General features: G+C 45.8%; 1 protein-coding gene across 1 annotated transcript; it reads left to right on the top strand.

Annotated features, from left to right (window-relative positions):
• The first annotated feature begins 544 nt into the window (after positions 1-544).
• On the top strand, positions 545-7,143 carry LOC125539820 (helicase-like transcription factor CHR28). The gene is made up of 13 exons (XM_048703338.1): positions 545-787; positions 1,358-1,772; positions 1,891-2,085; positions 2,187-2,368; positions 2,474-2,545; positions 2,637-2,711; positions 2,801-3,773; positions 4,551-4,681; positions 5,212-5,436; positions 5,539-5,580; positions 5,668-6,273; positions 6,394-6,603; positions 6,712-7,143. The coding sequence occupies exons 2-13, from the start codon at positions 1,445-1,447 to the stop codon at positions 6,814-6,816; spliced, it is 3,144 nt and encodes a 1,047-aa protein (XP_048559295.1). The 5' UTR covers positions 545-787; positions 1,358-1,444; the 3' UTR covers positions 6,817-7,143.
• Positions 7,144-18,203: the final 11,060 nt, after the last annotated feature.

The following is an 18,203-nucleotide window of genomic DNA, read 5'->3' as shown; positions in this document are numbered from 1 at the left end:
TTGTGTTGCAATTATTGATTATGAATGGATCGAAAAATTCTCTCTGAAAAAAGTCAATTTGTTTGCTCAAAAGAAGAAAATGTACCACCTTACTCTGCTCATCACATCCGTTCAATCGCCGGAAAGCTTATTCCTCCTATTTTCATCCCATGTCCACCGATCTCCTTCCTCCTCAATACGACGACGCATGCCGTTTCTCTCTTTGGCCAGAGGGCGAACGGTCACACATTAGATTTTCCACAAAAGCAAAAAAATTCATCAGCAACGAGTCACACGCGTCAATCAACCAACGGTAAGTACAACGTCACGGCACGTCGCGAGCATTCACCGCCGCGTTTCCTTCCGCCACAAGCCTTTCCGAAATCCAACCCCCCCCCCCCCCCCCCCCCCCCCCCCCCCCCCCCCCCCCCCCCAGCCAATCCGAACGTTCCCTTTCCCGCTCCACGAGCGCCCGCTGACACGCAGGCCCCCACGCACCGGCCTCACCCGACAGGGACCCGAGGGGGCGACGACCACGACCATCGCTCGCCCGTAAGTCCCAGGCCGCGCCCCCACCCTGCTCGGTCTGCCTCGCCCGCCCGCCGCCACCAACGAACCGCTCGCCCGCCCCTCCTAAATCCCCTCGCCCACGATCCGATTGGCGCAGCTGGCCAGGTTTCCGTTGGCCCCGCCCCCTCCGCCCCGCCGCGCCCCCGGCGATCTCCGCCCGCCGCCCGCGCGGCCCGGTCTACGGGGCGGCCCGGCGCGGGCTCCGGCCTGGCCTCTCCCCGCCGTCGCTTTCTTGGGGGTGAGTTTTTGAATCTTGGTTCGGACGGAATGGCGTCGTGAGCCGTTCTTGAATTCTTTTCGATGGAAGGGTTTGATTGGAATTGGTCCGTATGTAGAGCGGTATTGAATCCGCGGCCTTTAGCCGATTTCGCCTAGGTCGGGCGCTGGGAATCGGTCGCATCGGCGGCCGGGGGAGTTCTTGGCGATCGTGGGCGAGGCCGACTGGGATTGCGCGTCCCGTAGATTTGTGCGCGACTCGGTTCTCTTGATTGCTCCATCGTTTTCTTTATATAAATTATAAGTCGGCTGCGACCTGTAGTTTCAGTCGGTGCTTGTCTGACGACACTGTTCTGTTCCTGTACTGCCTTTGGTTTGAAAAAAAAAGGTTAAGGTTTCAGTGTACTTCTTCGTTGAATTTGCGGCTGCAATTACCTAGCTGCAATCCCGGTCGCCGTTGTGCCTTTAGAACGCATTGTTGTTGGAGAGGTTTATCCACCTGCTTCCTGCACATGTTTATCTTGCCCACATTTGTTTGTTATTTACTCCAGGTGTTATTATTGCCAGCTAACGTCTGCTTGGCTTCTTGCAGGATTTAGACACTTGAATCGACAAGACCCCTCTGGACCGTTGCGCAAGATAGTTGGCAAGTTTGCATAGTCACGAGTTCGCCACCAACATGGAGATTATTGACTTGTGTTCAGATAGTGAGGACGATGTTAAATTGTGTTCAAAAGGCAAAGACATCACGCATCTGTGCTCAGAGGACAGAAAAGACAATCTTGTTCCTATTGACGGCGTTGACTCCCCTCTTCTTTTACTCAACACGCCGTTTGCCAAGAACAATGCAGAACAGCCAATCACTTTGGATGATGATGATTGGTTAAGTAGCAATCACGCTTCATGCTCTTATAGATCTCCAGCTGGTTCATCACACAGGATCTATCCTCTCTCAAGTTCTTCGCTGATGCTATCATACGGTAAAACCAAGCAGGAAATTGATGATGGTGAGTACGCTGCATTTATCCTTGATTAACTCTGACAATTAACAGTTTTTAAAAGGGCACCGCTGCAGCCTGTGACCAGTAGCAAGATTAATGTTTCTTCACTGTTCAAATTTGTCAGATGATGATGTCTATATGTATTCGGCTCCGCCTCCATCATTTCCAACCAGTCATCCAAGTTTGAGTGACGAGGAGGATCTTACTGCAAGGTTTAATTATGCTGATGGTGGAACTGGGATGTTTTCATCTACATCGTCAATGGATTGGAAACTTCCTTTTGGTACCAGCCAGAACGTCAAAACTGATAGCGATAGCGGTGTGTAGTATGTACCTTATTCATTTAGTTTGAACAAAAATATTCATGCTGGTGCAAACTGTGATTAATTAAGATGCTTTTTCGCCATTCGTAATTGTCAGATGATGTCTACGCTTATGAAGGCCTGCATTCACAGAGGATGTTTCCTCCATCAATGCCTTCCTTTAATCCAGTTAATAATGACCCTGAAGTTTCCAATGGCTTTGGCATGCAAGGCCAACCAAACGCAGAAAAAAGGCCTCTTGCTTGTGATGAGAGAGCTATATATGAAGAAGCCCTACAGGTATATAATTTTACAAGTCACTGTGGAGATCATATATGCTTTAATTGCCGGGTGACTTTGATCGGATTCTAGTTACTATGGATTGTAAACAAAACTTTTATGCAGCATATCAGTCAGGAAACAAAGGAAGAAGATCTGCCTGAAGGTGTTTTGTCCATATCACTCCTTAAGCACCAGGTAAACTTTATCTTCCAAAACCTCAGCTGTTGTTATTGGTATGTTTACTCTGGATATCCTGTTCACTGCTATGTTCTTGTATGTTTGACAGAGAATAGCATTAGCTTGGATGCTCTCCAAAGAGAATAGTTCGCATTGTCCAGGTGGAATTTTGGCAGATGATCAGGTTATTTTCATTTCCTAGCTTATTGCACTTGCTGTTAATTATTTTACCACTTCTCCTTTCTTAGTGCCAGATAATTTCCCATGATGTAGGGTCTTGGGAAGACAATATCAACAATTGCCCTAATACAAAAGGAGAGGGTTCAACAGTTTAACTTCATGTCTGCTGATTCCGACAGTAAAAATTCTGTGCCATTAGATCTTGATGATGATGATATAGTGATGGCAATGGACAAGAACAAACCCAAGGGTGAACCCTCAGATAGGCTTGATCATGAGCTCTGTGCTAGTTCGTCGGGGAGTGCTTTTAATAGAATGGCCAATACTGTTAAAGTTGAGCCCAAGAAGAAGGGCCGAGTGAATCTACCATCCTCTGCATCAACCTCCAGGTCTGCTACTAGACCATCTGCAGGAACACTGGTGGTTTGCCCGGCTAGCATTCTTAAGCAGTGGGCTAGTGAGATCAAAGCCAAGGTTGCTGAAAGTTCCAGATTATCTGTTTTGGTTTATCATGGAGGTTCAAGGACTTCAAAACCAACTGAGTTGGCAAAATATGATGTTGTTGTCACCACATATACTATTGTAGGCCAAGAAGTGCCCAAACAAGACTCTGATGACGATATGGAGCCAAATAACGATGAAAAGTATGGGTTATGTCCAGATTTTGCTGCTCGTAAAAGAAAACTGTCAAAACAGACCAAGAAAAAGGCAATAAAGAAAAAGAAGGTTAACAGTTCAGCTGCTGACCTGGATGGTGGTCCACTTGCCAGGGTACGATGGTTTAGAGTTGTGCTGGATGAAGCTCAAACAATAAAAAATCACCGGACTAAATCTGCTAGAGCTTGTTGTGGACTGAAAGCAAAAAGGAGATGGTGCTTATCGGGTACACCTATGCAAAATACAATTGACGACCTGTACAGTTATTTCCGCTTTTTAAAATATGAGCCATATTCTTCATTTAGTTTGTTCCGCTCGATGATAAAGGGTCCAATATCTAGAGGCTCAAGTCAGGGGTATAAGAAACTTCAAACTGTCTTGAAGATAATTCTGTTGCGGCGCACAAAAGGTGAAATAAAATGCTTTGACAGTTTGTCTATATCTATCTATCTGCAATTGTTTGTTATCTACTCCCTCTGTCCCAAAATATAAGAACGTTTTTAACACTACACTAGTGTCAAAAACGTTCTTATATTATGGGACGGAGGAAGTACCATATGCCGTAAAGGCGTAAATCCACACGCCTTTGCCTATAGAATTGTTTGTTATCTATGATAACTATTGAAATTAATTTTATATCAACTGTAGATGTATACGTATTTGACTTACATTCTATATAAAATTCTTTGACAGTTTGTCTATATCTATCTATCTATCTGTATTTGACTTACATGCCGTAAAGGCGTAAATCCACACGCCTTTGCCTATAGAATTGTTTGTTATCTATGATAACTATTGATATTAATTTTATATCATCTGTAGATGTATACGTATTTGACTTACATTCTATATATGGCAACATGAATTTATCACCTTTGTCTTGGAAAATGCATTTTTTCATATGTATATTTATTAGCATAATTTACTCTCATTCCACCAGCCATGAAATACATAACAAAACTAGAAACTGAAGGAGAGGGGGAACAAAGTACAAAAATATAGGGAACTATCTAGACAGTAAGCACCTTTTGATTTTATTTAGATAATAATGTTTGTGTATATTACTTCCTTTACTCGGAAAGTAGTTCCATCATGTTTTGTGTCTTAAAGTGCGCATAGCTGTAACTTGGTTCTTCATTGGTTGTGATATTCTGGCATTGATTCACTTACGAACTGTTTCCATTAGAAACACTACTTGATGGAGAACCTATTATAAAAGTACCTCCAAAGACAATTGAACTGAAGAAAATAAATTTCACACAAGAGGAACGGTATTTCTATTTGGCTCTTGAAGAAGGTTCTCGGGAAAAGTTCAAGGTAGGTTCAAGTTTACAAACTTAATTTTATTCAGTTTTTATATCCTTGGTCACTCAGTTGGATGTTGTGTTTAGATCATATCTAAACTTTTGGCAATTGTGGTGCATTAATGTTGTATAATCTCAAAAGCAGTATCTCCTGCACACTCGTTGAAGTCGAAAAACAGCTCAGTTTTGAGTTATCACAACTCAGTTGTGGCTTTCAAGAATATCTCTTAGAATAGCATGATTATATATTGTCTATTGATACTTCCCAAACTATTTGTTATCCCGGTTGTCTTATATTAACTGATAGAACCTTTTGATCTGATGAGCTTTTTATGCTGTATTGGTCTCAGAGGGATTGTTCGATGCCTTCGCTATTTTCTCTTCCTGAACATAATCAAAATATTTGCATTAATATTATAGCTATTATGTTTAGCAGTCTGAATTTAACATTCAATGCTCTTAATAATTTATACCATTTTTATTTTTTCCCCACAAAAAATCCTTTTGTTTGTGATGCTCATATGTTTCCTGTTTATAACGCAGGAATTTGCTGCTGCTGGAACAATAAAACAAAACTATGCAAACATTCTTGTATTGCTGCTGCGGCTTCGGCAAGCTTGTGATCACCCTTATCTTCTGAAGGATGACAATCAAGCAAATTATACTGACCCGGCTTCCATAGAAATGGCAAAACAACTTCCTAGGAAAATAGTGATGAATTTGCTCGAAAAGCTGGAGGTACGGCGACCAATTTGTATGATATGTGCGGTAAGCAGCTTGGTCACTTAACATTTGTACGTGTAAAATTTAGTCAACATCTGTATGTGTAAAAATTGTTACCTTGCCTCTGAAATATTCATTTGTTTGCAGGAGCAGAGAAAGAACGACATGGACTCTCGCACAGGACCAAAGGTTTGTTTTTATTTAGCTGAAGTATTTGTTCTTTCACAACTATTTTAATGAGTATAGAATAATTTACTCTGTTCCCTCATTTTGCAGGAACCACCTGAGAATGCTGTAATAACAACATGCTGCCATATTTTCTGCTATGAATGTGCACAAGAGAGCTTAAGTGAAGAGGAAGTCTGCCCTGTTTGCAAACAGAAATTAAGTTCTGAATTGCTTTTTTCACGCCCAGTATTAAGGCTCTGTATCTCTGATGAGTTGGAGTCATATGCAATAACTAGTTCTGCAGCAGCAGCAGCAGGAAATAGTTCTGCAGCGTCAGCATCAGCATCATCGGCAGCAGTAGTAGCAGCAGCAGGAGCAGATAATTCTGCATCATCGGCAGCTGCAGCAGCAGCAGCAGGAGCAGATAGTTCTGCTGCTGCAGCAGCAGCAGATGAATCATCCTCGATTTGCGAAGCCAGTTACATCTCATCGAAGATCAAGGCGGCCGTTGACACGCTTAAATCAATCTTCAACACACATGGCCCTACTGATAGTGATGCTCCTAAGGCTATTGTCTTCTCCCAGTGGACTGGCATGCTGAACGTCCTGGAGCTTTCACTGAATAGCAATTTCATAAACTTCAGAAGGCTTGATGGGTCAATGTCCCTCGACGATAGAGAAGAAGCAGTGCAAGAGTTTAAGGCTGACCCAGCGGTACGTTCTACTCCTTTCTTTTTCAGCGTTGTTACATTTACCATTTAGAAATTAGTAATTCATCTCCACCATTCAAACAACAAATAATCAGAAAAAACTGTTCTTGTTCCTTATATTCAGGTAAGAGTGATGCTCATGTCACTGAAGGCTGGTAATCTTGGTCTAAACATGATAGCTGCTAGCCATGTGATCATGCTCGATCCCTGGTGGAACCCTTACGCTGAGGACCAGGCGGTTGACAGAGCACACAGAATCGGCCAGACCCGTCCTGTGACTGTCACTCGATTCACAGTCAATGACACAGTGGAAGATCGCATCTTAGCTCTGCAGGTAATAACTTTGTCCGAACTTGTTGGCACTCTGCTTGTGTTTATTGCCCCCTTCATATTTTTTCCCCTGTTTTTTGTTGTGACAAAATGTGCATGTTTCTGTTGGCAGGCAAAAAAGAGGGAGATGGTGGCATCAGCATTTGGCGACGAGAAAACAGGAGGCATCGCAACTCGGCTCACCGTGGAAGATCTCGGATATCTCTTCAACGTATAGGGAGCTGATCGCAGGCCTTTGGCGTCAACAATCGTGCAAAGCTCTTTTTGCACAGGTTTTTTGGAGCACCTGTAGCTTAGGACTATTCTGCGGGTCACCGCCATGTTCTGATGCCTTGACCAAGTTTTGCAGCGGTGTTATTGTGGGCCCGGTTGGCTCATGTAATTATCTTACGCCCGTGGGCCGCTGACGTTAGAAGTCTCGAATATCTAGATAAGAAATCCGTGTCTCTTCCCATGTGGGCATGATAATTCGTTTGATTTGGATGCTCCCATATGTACATACTCTTTCTACTTCAGAAAACATGATGTTATTGGCGTACCTTTAGTCGAACTTGAGAACTTAGATACTTGTGTCTCGAAACTCGTGAGATAATGGTCTGCAGTTTTTATTGTGGTATTTGTTGCTATGATGCTGCACTTTTTATTGTAGATTTTGAAAACTCGTAAGATGTTGAACTCTTGCATCATAAAAAAAGATAACAAGAATCCTCAGGGAACATTTTCCTAGGGTTAGCTCTACAAGAGGCAATCAAGGCGGCGGCCACTCACTCCCTCAAACTTCTGGCGCCATCACGGGTCTCCTGGCCATGATCGGGGAACCCTGGATCTGAGTCTCCGGGAGAATGTGTCAACGAGGTGAACTATTTCAAGGGTTTATGTGTCTTGAGATCATCTCTGGCCAATAAATCTTTTACAGTGGCCCAGAAACCGCCCCTCTCTTGCAGTATAATTAAGGTTCGCGGCTGATATACGGGGCCTAACCATATCCCTGCGCCGCCGCAATCCCTCCTCTCCCCTCTTGATTTCTCATTGCTGGCGACTCCAATACGCCGCCCAACTCCACCATGTGGCGCGGGATTTGGTCCATGGGCCGCAGCGCCCGCGGTACCCCGAGCAGAAGCGGTGCATTGCCGCTGACGCCGTGAGGAAACAGAGTGCCTGGAGGTACCTCAACCAAGGCCTTCAGCCGTCGCCATCGCTCCTCCGCCGCGAGACGGAGGAGTACGACCGCAGGCAGGTGCTGCCGTCCTTCGGCGTGGACGGCTCCTCCGGCGCAGGCAGCTCCTCCACTGGTGCGTCGAGCTCCCGTATGGCGTTCACGCCGGTGAAAAAAGAGTCGGAGGAGCTCTCACTGCTCCGCACGGTGAAAAGGGAGCCGGAGCGACGAGACGGTGGCGTTGTCGGGCCGGAGGATTTCCTCCCCCCGGCGGAGGCGGACGCCTTGGAGGCCGCCATCCTCTTGCGCGGTGCGCGGGAGGAGGAGGAGGCAGAGCAGCGCCGTCGACGGGAAGCCGACCTCGACAAACTCCTCCTCGAGCAAGGGCTCGTGAAGGCGTGTGAGTTCGACGACAACTTGGCAGCATGACACCACGAATCCAAGGCGCTTGACGACATCTACATCGACCTCGGCTCCAATGACGAGGACTGAGCTCCTCCGCCGCAACAGCGTCGCCGCCGCACCTAGATGGCTCCGCTGAGCCAAATTTTGGCATTAGGGTTAGGATGGCCGTTGCTCCTCCCATCTAGTTTGTAAAAAATCGACTATGTATGACTCTGTATCATGATCAAGTAACTATGCCGCTAGTAGTTCTACTTGAGTAGTTTGATTTCTCACGCGAATTTTGATTTTAGAATTTACAGGTTCATTTTAAAGTTTCTGTTCTGCCACGGCTGTTTTTGGTTTATATGCGAGGCATGCCGCGAATTATAAACACACTTTTAAGGGGCGCGATATAAGAGGTCTGCTAGAGATGCTATGAGAGTGGGTGGTTTTTTCCGAAAAAGAATTTCGCCTCGCTTTATATATAAAGCACCGATCCAGTTACAACCAACCTCATACAACTCCACACCAACACACACAGGGCAAGATACAAGAATGTTGAGAACAGCTACACCACCCCACACAACTCCAAGCCATCTACAGGAAGAGAGAGGGCCGCTTGAAGTTGTCGGAGGCCTCAACCGTGAACGAATCACAATGAAGAGTCGAAGCTGTGCACAACGAACCGATTACTCCAAGATGGAGCCTTCAACAAGGTCATGGCACCTAAGTACCACCACCGCCCGATCAAGGGATCGTGGTTTCCCTCGGAGCAACACGGAAGCGGAAGAGGAACCACAACGATGCCTTCAAGAAGGATACGGCACCCGTAGGCGCCGCCGACCTGGCAAAGCTAGAAAGGGTTTTCACCCGGCAAGCCCTCTTCGCCTCTGGGACGGAGTGCCGCAAGCACGCTGCAGAACCATCGCCACCGACCGTCGTACCCAAGCTACCACGCGCGCCCGCACGACCATGGCAACCGGCCAACATCCAAGCTGCGAGCTCCGCCCACGAGCATATCGCCTCCCACCACTGAGGTCGTCGCCTTGACAACCGAGACCACCCCTCGACCGCCACCGCCGCACACCAAAATCGTCAACCGATGAAGGGGCAACAAAGACCCCTCTTTCCGCCCCAAACAAGCTCCTTTGGCACGAGCGACCGACAACCAGATCTGGGCAGGGAAAATGCCGACGGCCAGCTGTGCTGCAGCCACCCGAGACGCCCGATCTGGCACCTCCAAATCCCGGCGACGGTGAGTTCGGAGGCACCCCTGCCATCCCCCTCACGGCGCCCATGCCACGTGCCAGCCAGCCGAGCCAAACCAGAGCACAAGAGGAGCCGCCACAAGCAGTTGGTTCATGCGCCACGACGGCCGTAGAGGAGGGGGTCGAGCATACCACTGTTGCATCGTCACCTCCGCCAGCCCGCACCGAAGAAGAGGCAGCCGCCTGCGACCTGTGCCGACCGCAACCCTTGCCGCTGGAGGAGAAGGATGGCCGACCGCCGCTGCCGCCCCAGGCACACACCGCCACCGTGCCGCCCGTCGCACCGTCGCTGTAGACGAACCGCCGTGGCGCCCGGCGTCAGCGCCATGCCCTGGCCCGGGATGTTAGCCCGCGCCAACCCCACCGCGCGGGAGGACGAGGATGCCCTGCCGCCGTCGTCGCCGACCGGCCTTTGCCCGGCCAGGCCCCCTGACGATGGCGAGGGAGGAGGAGGAAGGAGGGGAGGGAAGACTGGCGGCGCGATCTAGGGTTCCCTCCCCGTCGCCATGTGGGGCGACACAGAAGGGAGGGGGGTTGTGGTGGTGGTGTGCTATCACTCCTCAGTGGGTGGTTTTTCATGCGAGTGAACTTGGCTGGAGCCCAAACTTAGCCATGGTTTCTGATGGACGCAGCTCCTCTAACGTACGGCGCACACACTGACGCGTGGACCCGAACCCATGCGTCAGTGGCACAACGTCAAGAGATCCGGCTTCGGTTTCTAATATCCTTCTCTCACATCCAGTAGAAAGAGATTAAGGCAAACTATCATTGATTTTCATATGGTTAGGCCTCGTTTGGTTTACAAGACTATGGTATTTCCTTTATCCAAACACCTCAAAAAAATTTAAACTACTTCTGACCCCTTTTGTAAAAGCTGGGTGAGGAACGCTTGGTATCCTCCCTTTTTTAAAAGCTGGGTGAGGAACGCTTGGTATCCTCTCAACCTCTTCGTCTATTTTGGTCGATCTATATCGTGCTTATTAGTGTATAAATGTATATGTACAGATTTTGTTGTATCAGCGGCTGGCAGCATTGGCTCACGTTGTGTAGGATATCAACAATATCCGATTTAGCCTAGCCTTGTCATTGTGACACCCAAAATCGAGTTGTTGCGGATGGGCTCCTAGCCCAGGGGTCAGAGCACAGTGGCTCCGGCAAAATGTAACATCCTAAATTTTCAATTTGAAATGTTATATATGGGTCATCATATGCATATCATATTTGGTTTGTATTTTGGTTGTGGATCCTAGAAATTCTAAGCAACTCAAGGACCTATGGAGAAAGTTGGGGATTTCATTTATTTTCATATTTGAATTTTCTCAAATATTGAAAAGAGGTTCATTTGGTTTTAATTATTTTCTCTCTGAAAATATTTCAATAATATAAGAGAGAAGATAATATGACTTCTCCAAAATAAAATAAATATTGAAGGAAAATGTTAAAATCAAATAAATAATTTTATTTGTATTTTATTGCTGTTTTATTTGAATTAAAAAAATATGCATTTTTCAAAACTACATTTTTAGGTCAAGAAAATGTTCACTAAGTTCTAAATATTTTATGTAGACGATGAAAATTGTTTTTGACATTTATAGAATTTCTTTGTATTTATTTAGAATTTTTATTCTATAGAATCTATTAAAAAAAGAGAAAAAACTCCCGGACCGAACTGGGCCGAAGCCTAGCCGGCCCGTCACGCGCCACCGCCTTCCCCGCTCGCCCGCGTGCCCGAGCAGGACTCCAGTCGGAGTCCGGGATGCCCCCGCCGCCGCGGTTTGCCTCCCCCCAAGTCGGACCCCTCCCCCTTTATATGCCGCCGCCGTCCCCTCCTCTCCTCGTCCTGAACCCCGCCGCCGCGCCGCAACCACCGCCGCCTCGCCCCGCCGCGCCTGCTGCCGCCGCGGCCCCGCGCCGCCCGCTGCCCCGTCGCCACCTGCCCCGCCGCGTCGCGCAGCCGCCGCTCGTCCCGCGCCGTCGCCCGCCTCGCCGAGCCGCCGCCTCGTCGGACTCGCGCGACTGCCGCCGTTATTTTTTTGGTTTAGGTAAAAACCGATCGGGTTTTTTTAAAACCCTAGATTTGGTTTTTTTATAGATCGGTTCGGTTTTCTCGGTTTAGTTCGTTTGCAAATGTTCGTTCATTCGATCGTTTTAGCGAACGAATTCGCCCGTTTGTTTTTGTTAGCGAACGTTCGTCCGATAGATTTTTCTTTTTCTGTTTATTTTCAGCCAGGGACCTATCTGCGATTATTTTTATCGTAGATTAGCCCCTGATCTTCAAACCCTCGTCGTTTCTAAACCGTTTGTTCAAATCCAGTGAAACCAACGCCAAAATCTTCGTCTCAAGCCCCTCTTTTTGTTTAATCAACTTGAACAAGGTTTTTACAATTTAAAATTTGGTTTCAAGCAGATTTGAATATGAAGTTCTTTTGATCGTAGTTTCAGTTCCGTAGCTCTGATTCGATTGATTCTTTTTGCAGATCGAATCTCTTCAGTTGGACTTTCAGATTTGATCTTCTTGTTTGAGTTTTACCCGTGCATTTATGCTTGAGTGCTTATGTATGCTATTGTTTGTTTGCGATAGAATACCCGAAGTGCGCAGCGTGCTACTACGAGTCTCTAGGTTTTGCGGATCATTAGCAAGGCAAGTAACACATCAATCATACTCCTTTATTACCCAGTTTTTATGCATTAGTTACAACCCTCAAACACTGCATGATTAGGTTGTGTTTAACATGTGGGTATTTTGAAGTAGTTGATGAGGTAGATCCCATTGCCCTTTTATTATCAAACCTTTGGGAGTTACTTCTACGTTATGTTTATATTGTCATGCTATGCTCGTAGACGTGGATTGGGTTTGAGTGTATCCATGACAGATGTGAGATGTTAATTAATGGTTAACTTAAGGTGGCTACTTAAACACACATCTGGGTGGATTGGTTGCGGGCACCTGGAGAATTCAGTGTTGTCCTAGGATATCCCGGAGTACCCGTGTGATCATCCTATGGTTCAGCACCCAGGCTCAAAGGGATCATACGATTATTCATGTTAGAAACTTCCGTGTGCAGCCACAAGCTATTATGGTCTCTAGCATAGTTGAGTAGGTTGCATGACCTCTTCCAGTGGTAGGCTAGCAGATGTAGGGGGTGTAGGTTGGTACTGTCTACCCAGGGTTAGAGTTAATACTTATGAAAGACTGTGTCTCAGTCATCCGTTTCTCAAACACCATGTAGTGCGAGAAATCTAACGGAGGAGATCGAGTCTTGTGGGGAAAAGTGCGCAGACCTCTACAGAGTGTACAAACTAATCATGGTTAGCTGTTGATAACCCACAAGTATAGGGGATCGCAACAGTTTTCGAGTGTTGAGTATTCAACCCAAATTTATTGATTCGACACAAGGGGAGCCAAAAAATATTCTCAAGTATTAGCAGCTGAGTTGTCAATTCAACCACACCTGGAAACTTAATATCTGCAGCAAGGTATTTAGTAGCAAAGTAATATGATAGTAGTGGTAACGATAACAAAAGTAACAATAGAAAAAGTAATATTTTGGTGTTTTATAGTGATGATAACAATAGCAACGGAATAGTAAATAAGCGAAGAACAGTATATGGAAAGCTCGTAGGCAATGGATCGGTAATGGAGAATTATGCCGGATGCGGTTCATCATGTAACAGTCATAACCTAGGATGACACAGAACTAGCTCCAGTTCATTAATGTAATGTAGGCATGTATTCCGAATATAGTCATACGTGCTTATGGAAAAGAACTTGCATGACATATTTTTTCCTACCCTCCCGTGGCAGCGGGGTCCTATTGGAAACTAAGGGATATTAAGGCCTCCTTTTAATAGAGTACCGGACCAAAGGATTAACACATAGTGAATAATATTTTGAGCGGTATACTTTCATTGTCAACATAACAACCAAGAGATGGCGATATCTTCCATGCTACACACATTATAGGCGGTTCCCAAACAGAATGGTAAAGTTTATACTCCCCCTCCACCAACAAGCATCAATCCATGGCTTGCTCGAAACAACGAGTGCCTCCAACTAACAAGAGTCCCAGGGGAGTTTTGTTTGCAATTATTTTGATTTGATTTGCATAAAGCATGGGACTGGGCATCCCGGTGATCAGCCATTTTCTCGTGAGTGAGGAGCGGAGTCCACTCCTCTTGAGAATAACCCGCCTAACATGGAAGATACAGACAACCCTAGTTGATACATGAGCTATTCGAGCGTACAAAACAGAATGTTTATTTGAAGGTTTAGAGGTTGGCACATACAAATTTACTTGGAACGCCAGGTAGATACCGTATATAGGTAGGTATGGTGGACTCATATGGAATAACTTTGGGGTTTATGGAATTGGATGCACAAGCAGTATTCTCGCTTAGTACAGGTGAAGGCTAGCAAAAGACTGGGAAGCGACCAGCTAGAGAGCGACAACAGTCATGAACATGCATTAAAATTAATCAACACCGAATGCAAGCATGAGTAGGATATAATGCACCATGAACGTAAATATCATAGAGGCTATGTTGATTTTGTTTCAACTACATGCGTGAACATGTGCCAAGTCAAGCCACTCGAATCATTCAAAAGAGGACACCACCCTATCATACCACATCACAACCATTTTAATAGCATGTTGGCACGCAAGGTAAACCATTATAAGCTCCTAGCTAATTAAGCATGGCATAAGCAACTATAATCTCTAATTGTCATTGCAAACATGTTTATTTATAATAGGCCGAATCAGGAATGATGAACTAATCATTTTTACAAAAACAAGAGAGGTCGAGTTCATACCAGCTTTTCTCATCTCAATAAGGTCATCATATAATCATCATTATTGCCTTTCACTTGCACGACCGAATAGTGTGGATAATAATAATAGTGCATGTGCATTGGACTATGCTGGAATCTTCAAGCATTCAATTCAAGAGAGAAAACAAGGTAATATGGGCTCTTTTGTCAGATCAACAATAATACATATAAGAGCCACTTAACATTTTAATTATGATCTTCTTCTCTCGACCCCTAAAGAACAACAAAAGAAATAAAACTATTTACACGGGAAAGCTCCCAACAAGCAAAAGAAGAACGAGAAATCTTTTTGGGTTTTCTTTTTAATTACTACTACAAGTATGGAAAGTAAACTAATTAAGAGCTATAACTATTTTTTTTTGTTTTTCTTAGGTTTATTGTCGGTGTCAAAACCGGCAGATCTCGAGTAGGGGGTCCCGAACTATGCGTATAAGGATCGATGGTAACAGGAGACAGGGGACACGATGTTTACCCAGGTTCGGGCCCTCTTGATGGAGGTAATACCCTACTTCCTGCTTGATTGACTTTGATGAGTATAGGGGTTACAAGAGTTGATCTACCTCGAGATCGTATGTTGTGGTCTAAACCCTACAGGTATGATGAGTAATGTCATAATCCTCTATTGACTAGCCTGGCCTCAGCTTATATAACATACCAGAGGCCTAGGATAACAAGAGTCCTAGTCGAATACGTCGGTGGAGAGGAGTCCTTGTCTTGATCACCAACTCTTGTGGAATCTTCCTCATATATGTCTTCGGCTGTCCGAACTGGCCCATGAGTAACCGGCCATGGGGGTCCTCGGCCCAATCCAACTGATCGGGAGACGATGTGGTGAGTACCCCCTAGTCCAGGACACCGTCAGTAGCCCCCTGAACCGGTCTTCAAGTTGGGGACTCTCCTTGGTTCTTCCGAACTGTTCTTCATCTTCGGTTGTCGGTCCTGAAAACTGGTTCAACAAATCTTCCCATCTTCTATCTTGAGGATTGCCAAGCTAAATCTGAAGATCTCACACGTCGGGTATCCGAGGAGGCTTTAAGTCTTCGGACTTTATCAATGCCTTGCTATTTTTATGCCACACCTCGGGTTTGAAGTTGTTCCCGGGCGACAGCGTCCTCTTGCGTCCGAGCTCCAACGCCAGACTACATTCGAGGTATCTTTTGCAGCCGAGCACCAACGCCGGACCGCTTTCCGAGCTCCAACGCCGGAATGTATCCGAGCTCCAACGCCGGACTATGTCCAAACTCCAACGCCGGACTGTATCCGAGGTGTCATAAATCACCTTGGTTCAAAAAAGTTGAAGGAGTTCAGTCGAGCTTAATGTCGGAAATGCCCTCTATGGAGCCAGCCACTCGCGCCTGAGATTTATGCCGGACTTCTTCCGAGGTGGTGCACCACCCTGACCGTGGGCCGATTTTTTGTCAATATTTTTGATTGGTGTAATTTATTCTCTGCCGAGATATATAGCCAGTAGCCCTCAAGGTGTGTATCGGTCTAAAACCCGAGATGCACCTGAAGGATGACGTAAGACCGCTGATCCCAGTAGCCGCTGAGACTCAGGTTGATTTGAAAAATCGGCCTGAGGATCAAGTCCTAGCTCGGCAGAATACTTCGGGACGCAAAAAGCGACGTGCTCAGTCCTCGAGACTCAGGTTGGGTGCGGCCGACCAACCTGAGGATCAAAATCTCCTCGGAAACTATATTGCACATAAAATTTTCTACATTGGACAGGCAATGCAGTAGCCCCCGAGACACTGGTCGGGTGGCAACACCAGATCAGGGGATCGATGTGCCGCTTTAATATTTGTAAATAATAAGCCCGAAGCCCAGTAGCCCTCGAGCCTTAATGCGGGCACGGGTGGCCAAATTAAGGATCGATATCCATAGTAAAATCACAAATTATGTGTAATGACCCTATGTATCCAAGTACTTTACGTCATTATGCTCGGATCCGCATTGTACAAAACTTTGTTGACCGACCATTGGCTCCTCGGCCAGTAGCCGAGGAGTGTTTGTCCTACTTTATAAAGCCTTTATGAGGGCAAAGATTTACAACAAACAAGGCAATCTGGCCATACGGTTTTATAAACAAAGGTACGCAGAGAGATATGTTATATTACTGTTTAACATAAGAAATGTCTTCCTAAGAAAATATTCCCGCCATCGGTTCCTTTCTTTGGGTTGTCATGCTAAGCATGATCATGAAACCTCAGCCCTAATGTAAGAGCAAAATATTGAGGATTTAGTTTGGGAGGCCAGTTACTAGCCCCCGGTAGTGTTCAGCGACAGTCGAGGTCAAGCCATAAACACTCCGGCCAATGTTATGAATGGCCCGTCATTTAACACAGTCATCGGATCGCTGACCAGTTTACGCTTATTGTGACAGTCAGTTTTCAACTTTCCATACTGAGGTGCTTAACCATGTGAGCTGGAAGCACAATCGCAGTGGTTCTCCCTTTGCACACCTAGACGAACAAAGAGGAATGTAGGAGGCAAGTGCAGGAGCCGGGAAACCTAACTATTGACCGAAGACACAATTCGAAACCGATGCATATATAGCAATATCCGAGAATGTTTTTGCCGAATCTCTAAAGGTGTCCGGCGTTGCACTGCGAGACTTGTGCTGAAAACACACAAATAGTTTTAAAGTGCCATAAGCTTGAAAAACCAAAAAACGTCAGTAAAAACTTGACGTCCGAACAAGATCAAGTGTCCGGTGCCAATCCAAAAATTGGAAAAAATGTGCTTCTGCCGTGCTTTAACATGACACATCCGATCTCAAGACTTCACGCGAGGTCAGCCTACGGCTTCAAGCTCCTTATCCCAAAGGCGGAGTACTTCTCCGAGGTTAGTTTAGCAAACTAAACTCAAGCGGCTGTCAGAGAGAAGACGTGCTATCCGGCTATTGACCATAAACTAGAGTCGAAAAAGGAGCAGTAGAAAAAGACTTTGCAACGACCAAGAAGAAAACACATTTACTATAAAATAACTCATATAAATTTTAAGAGCCCCCAAGTGACTTGGGTAAAAGAATTTTATGTATAATGATTGCATGTATCGAAGTACTTATATCATATCTGTGTTCACCAGAACTTTAAATGCATCTTAACCGACCGTCGGCTTCTCCCTCTTCGGCCAAGGGCCGAAAAGTGTCATGTACTCCACCTGTCAAGAGTATCGACGGTGTTTCGGATGACCAGGCAATCAGGCCATAAGGCTGTAACAGACAAAGCGCGCTCATGGAACTTATGCTATATTACTAACGAAGTGTAAGAAGCATCTTCGAAGAAAATAGTAACCCCGCCGATACCTTTCTTCGGTGCTCTTTATTACTATGAGACTTGTGCAATAGATTTTTTGTACTCATGAGTTCGGTTGTGTGCCGACCATGATTGAAAACAATAAGAGCGCTAGCTTTCGGCTTCACCTAGTCTGATGTCAGAGCTCGGATGACCCGGTCGTGACAATCGCAGAGGTGCCCCCTTTACTCCCTAGCCGAACAATCAGGAACGTAGGGGTAAGCACATGAGCCAGGCAACCCAGCTTGCGGAACACTTAAGTAAATATGGTGTATATTTTGGCATAATACACGAACAAGGAACGAAGCCGTACAAGTATAATCAGATGCAAGAGGAAAAGCTTCATGAAGGAAACACCCAAGTAAATGGGGTATTTGAATTTATGCGTCACAGACAAAGTTTTGATAAGGAAGTATGACGCTTGGTCGAACCGGGAAAAAAATTTTAAAGCCGAAAGTTTTGAGCATGAAAGCGACTTAGCTTGTTAATGTGTTCGGCATTGATGACGCGGTCCAAGCTTGATGCAGGACAAGGTTCCATCCCCCAAGCCAGTCCCAAGGTGGCGGAGCAAAGAGCTCGGCACTCCGAAGTGGTGGCATAGCACGGCCAAAGTGGGCTAGTAGAGTGACGCCGAAGCCCCCGGTGCGGGTTAATGAAGTGTTGACGAAA

This window comes from Triticum urartu, chromosome 2, assembly GCF_003073215.2.
Source record: "Triticum urartu cultivar G1812 chromosome 2, Tu2.1, whole genome shotgun sequence".
NCBI classification, from domain to species: Eukaryota; Viridiplantae; Streptophyta; class Magnoliopsida; order Poales; family Poaceae; genus Triticum; species Triticum urartu.
The sequence above is the reverse complement of the archived record's forward strand: the minus strand, read 5'-3'. Positions and strand labels throughout refer to the sequence as shown.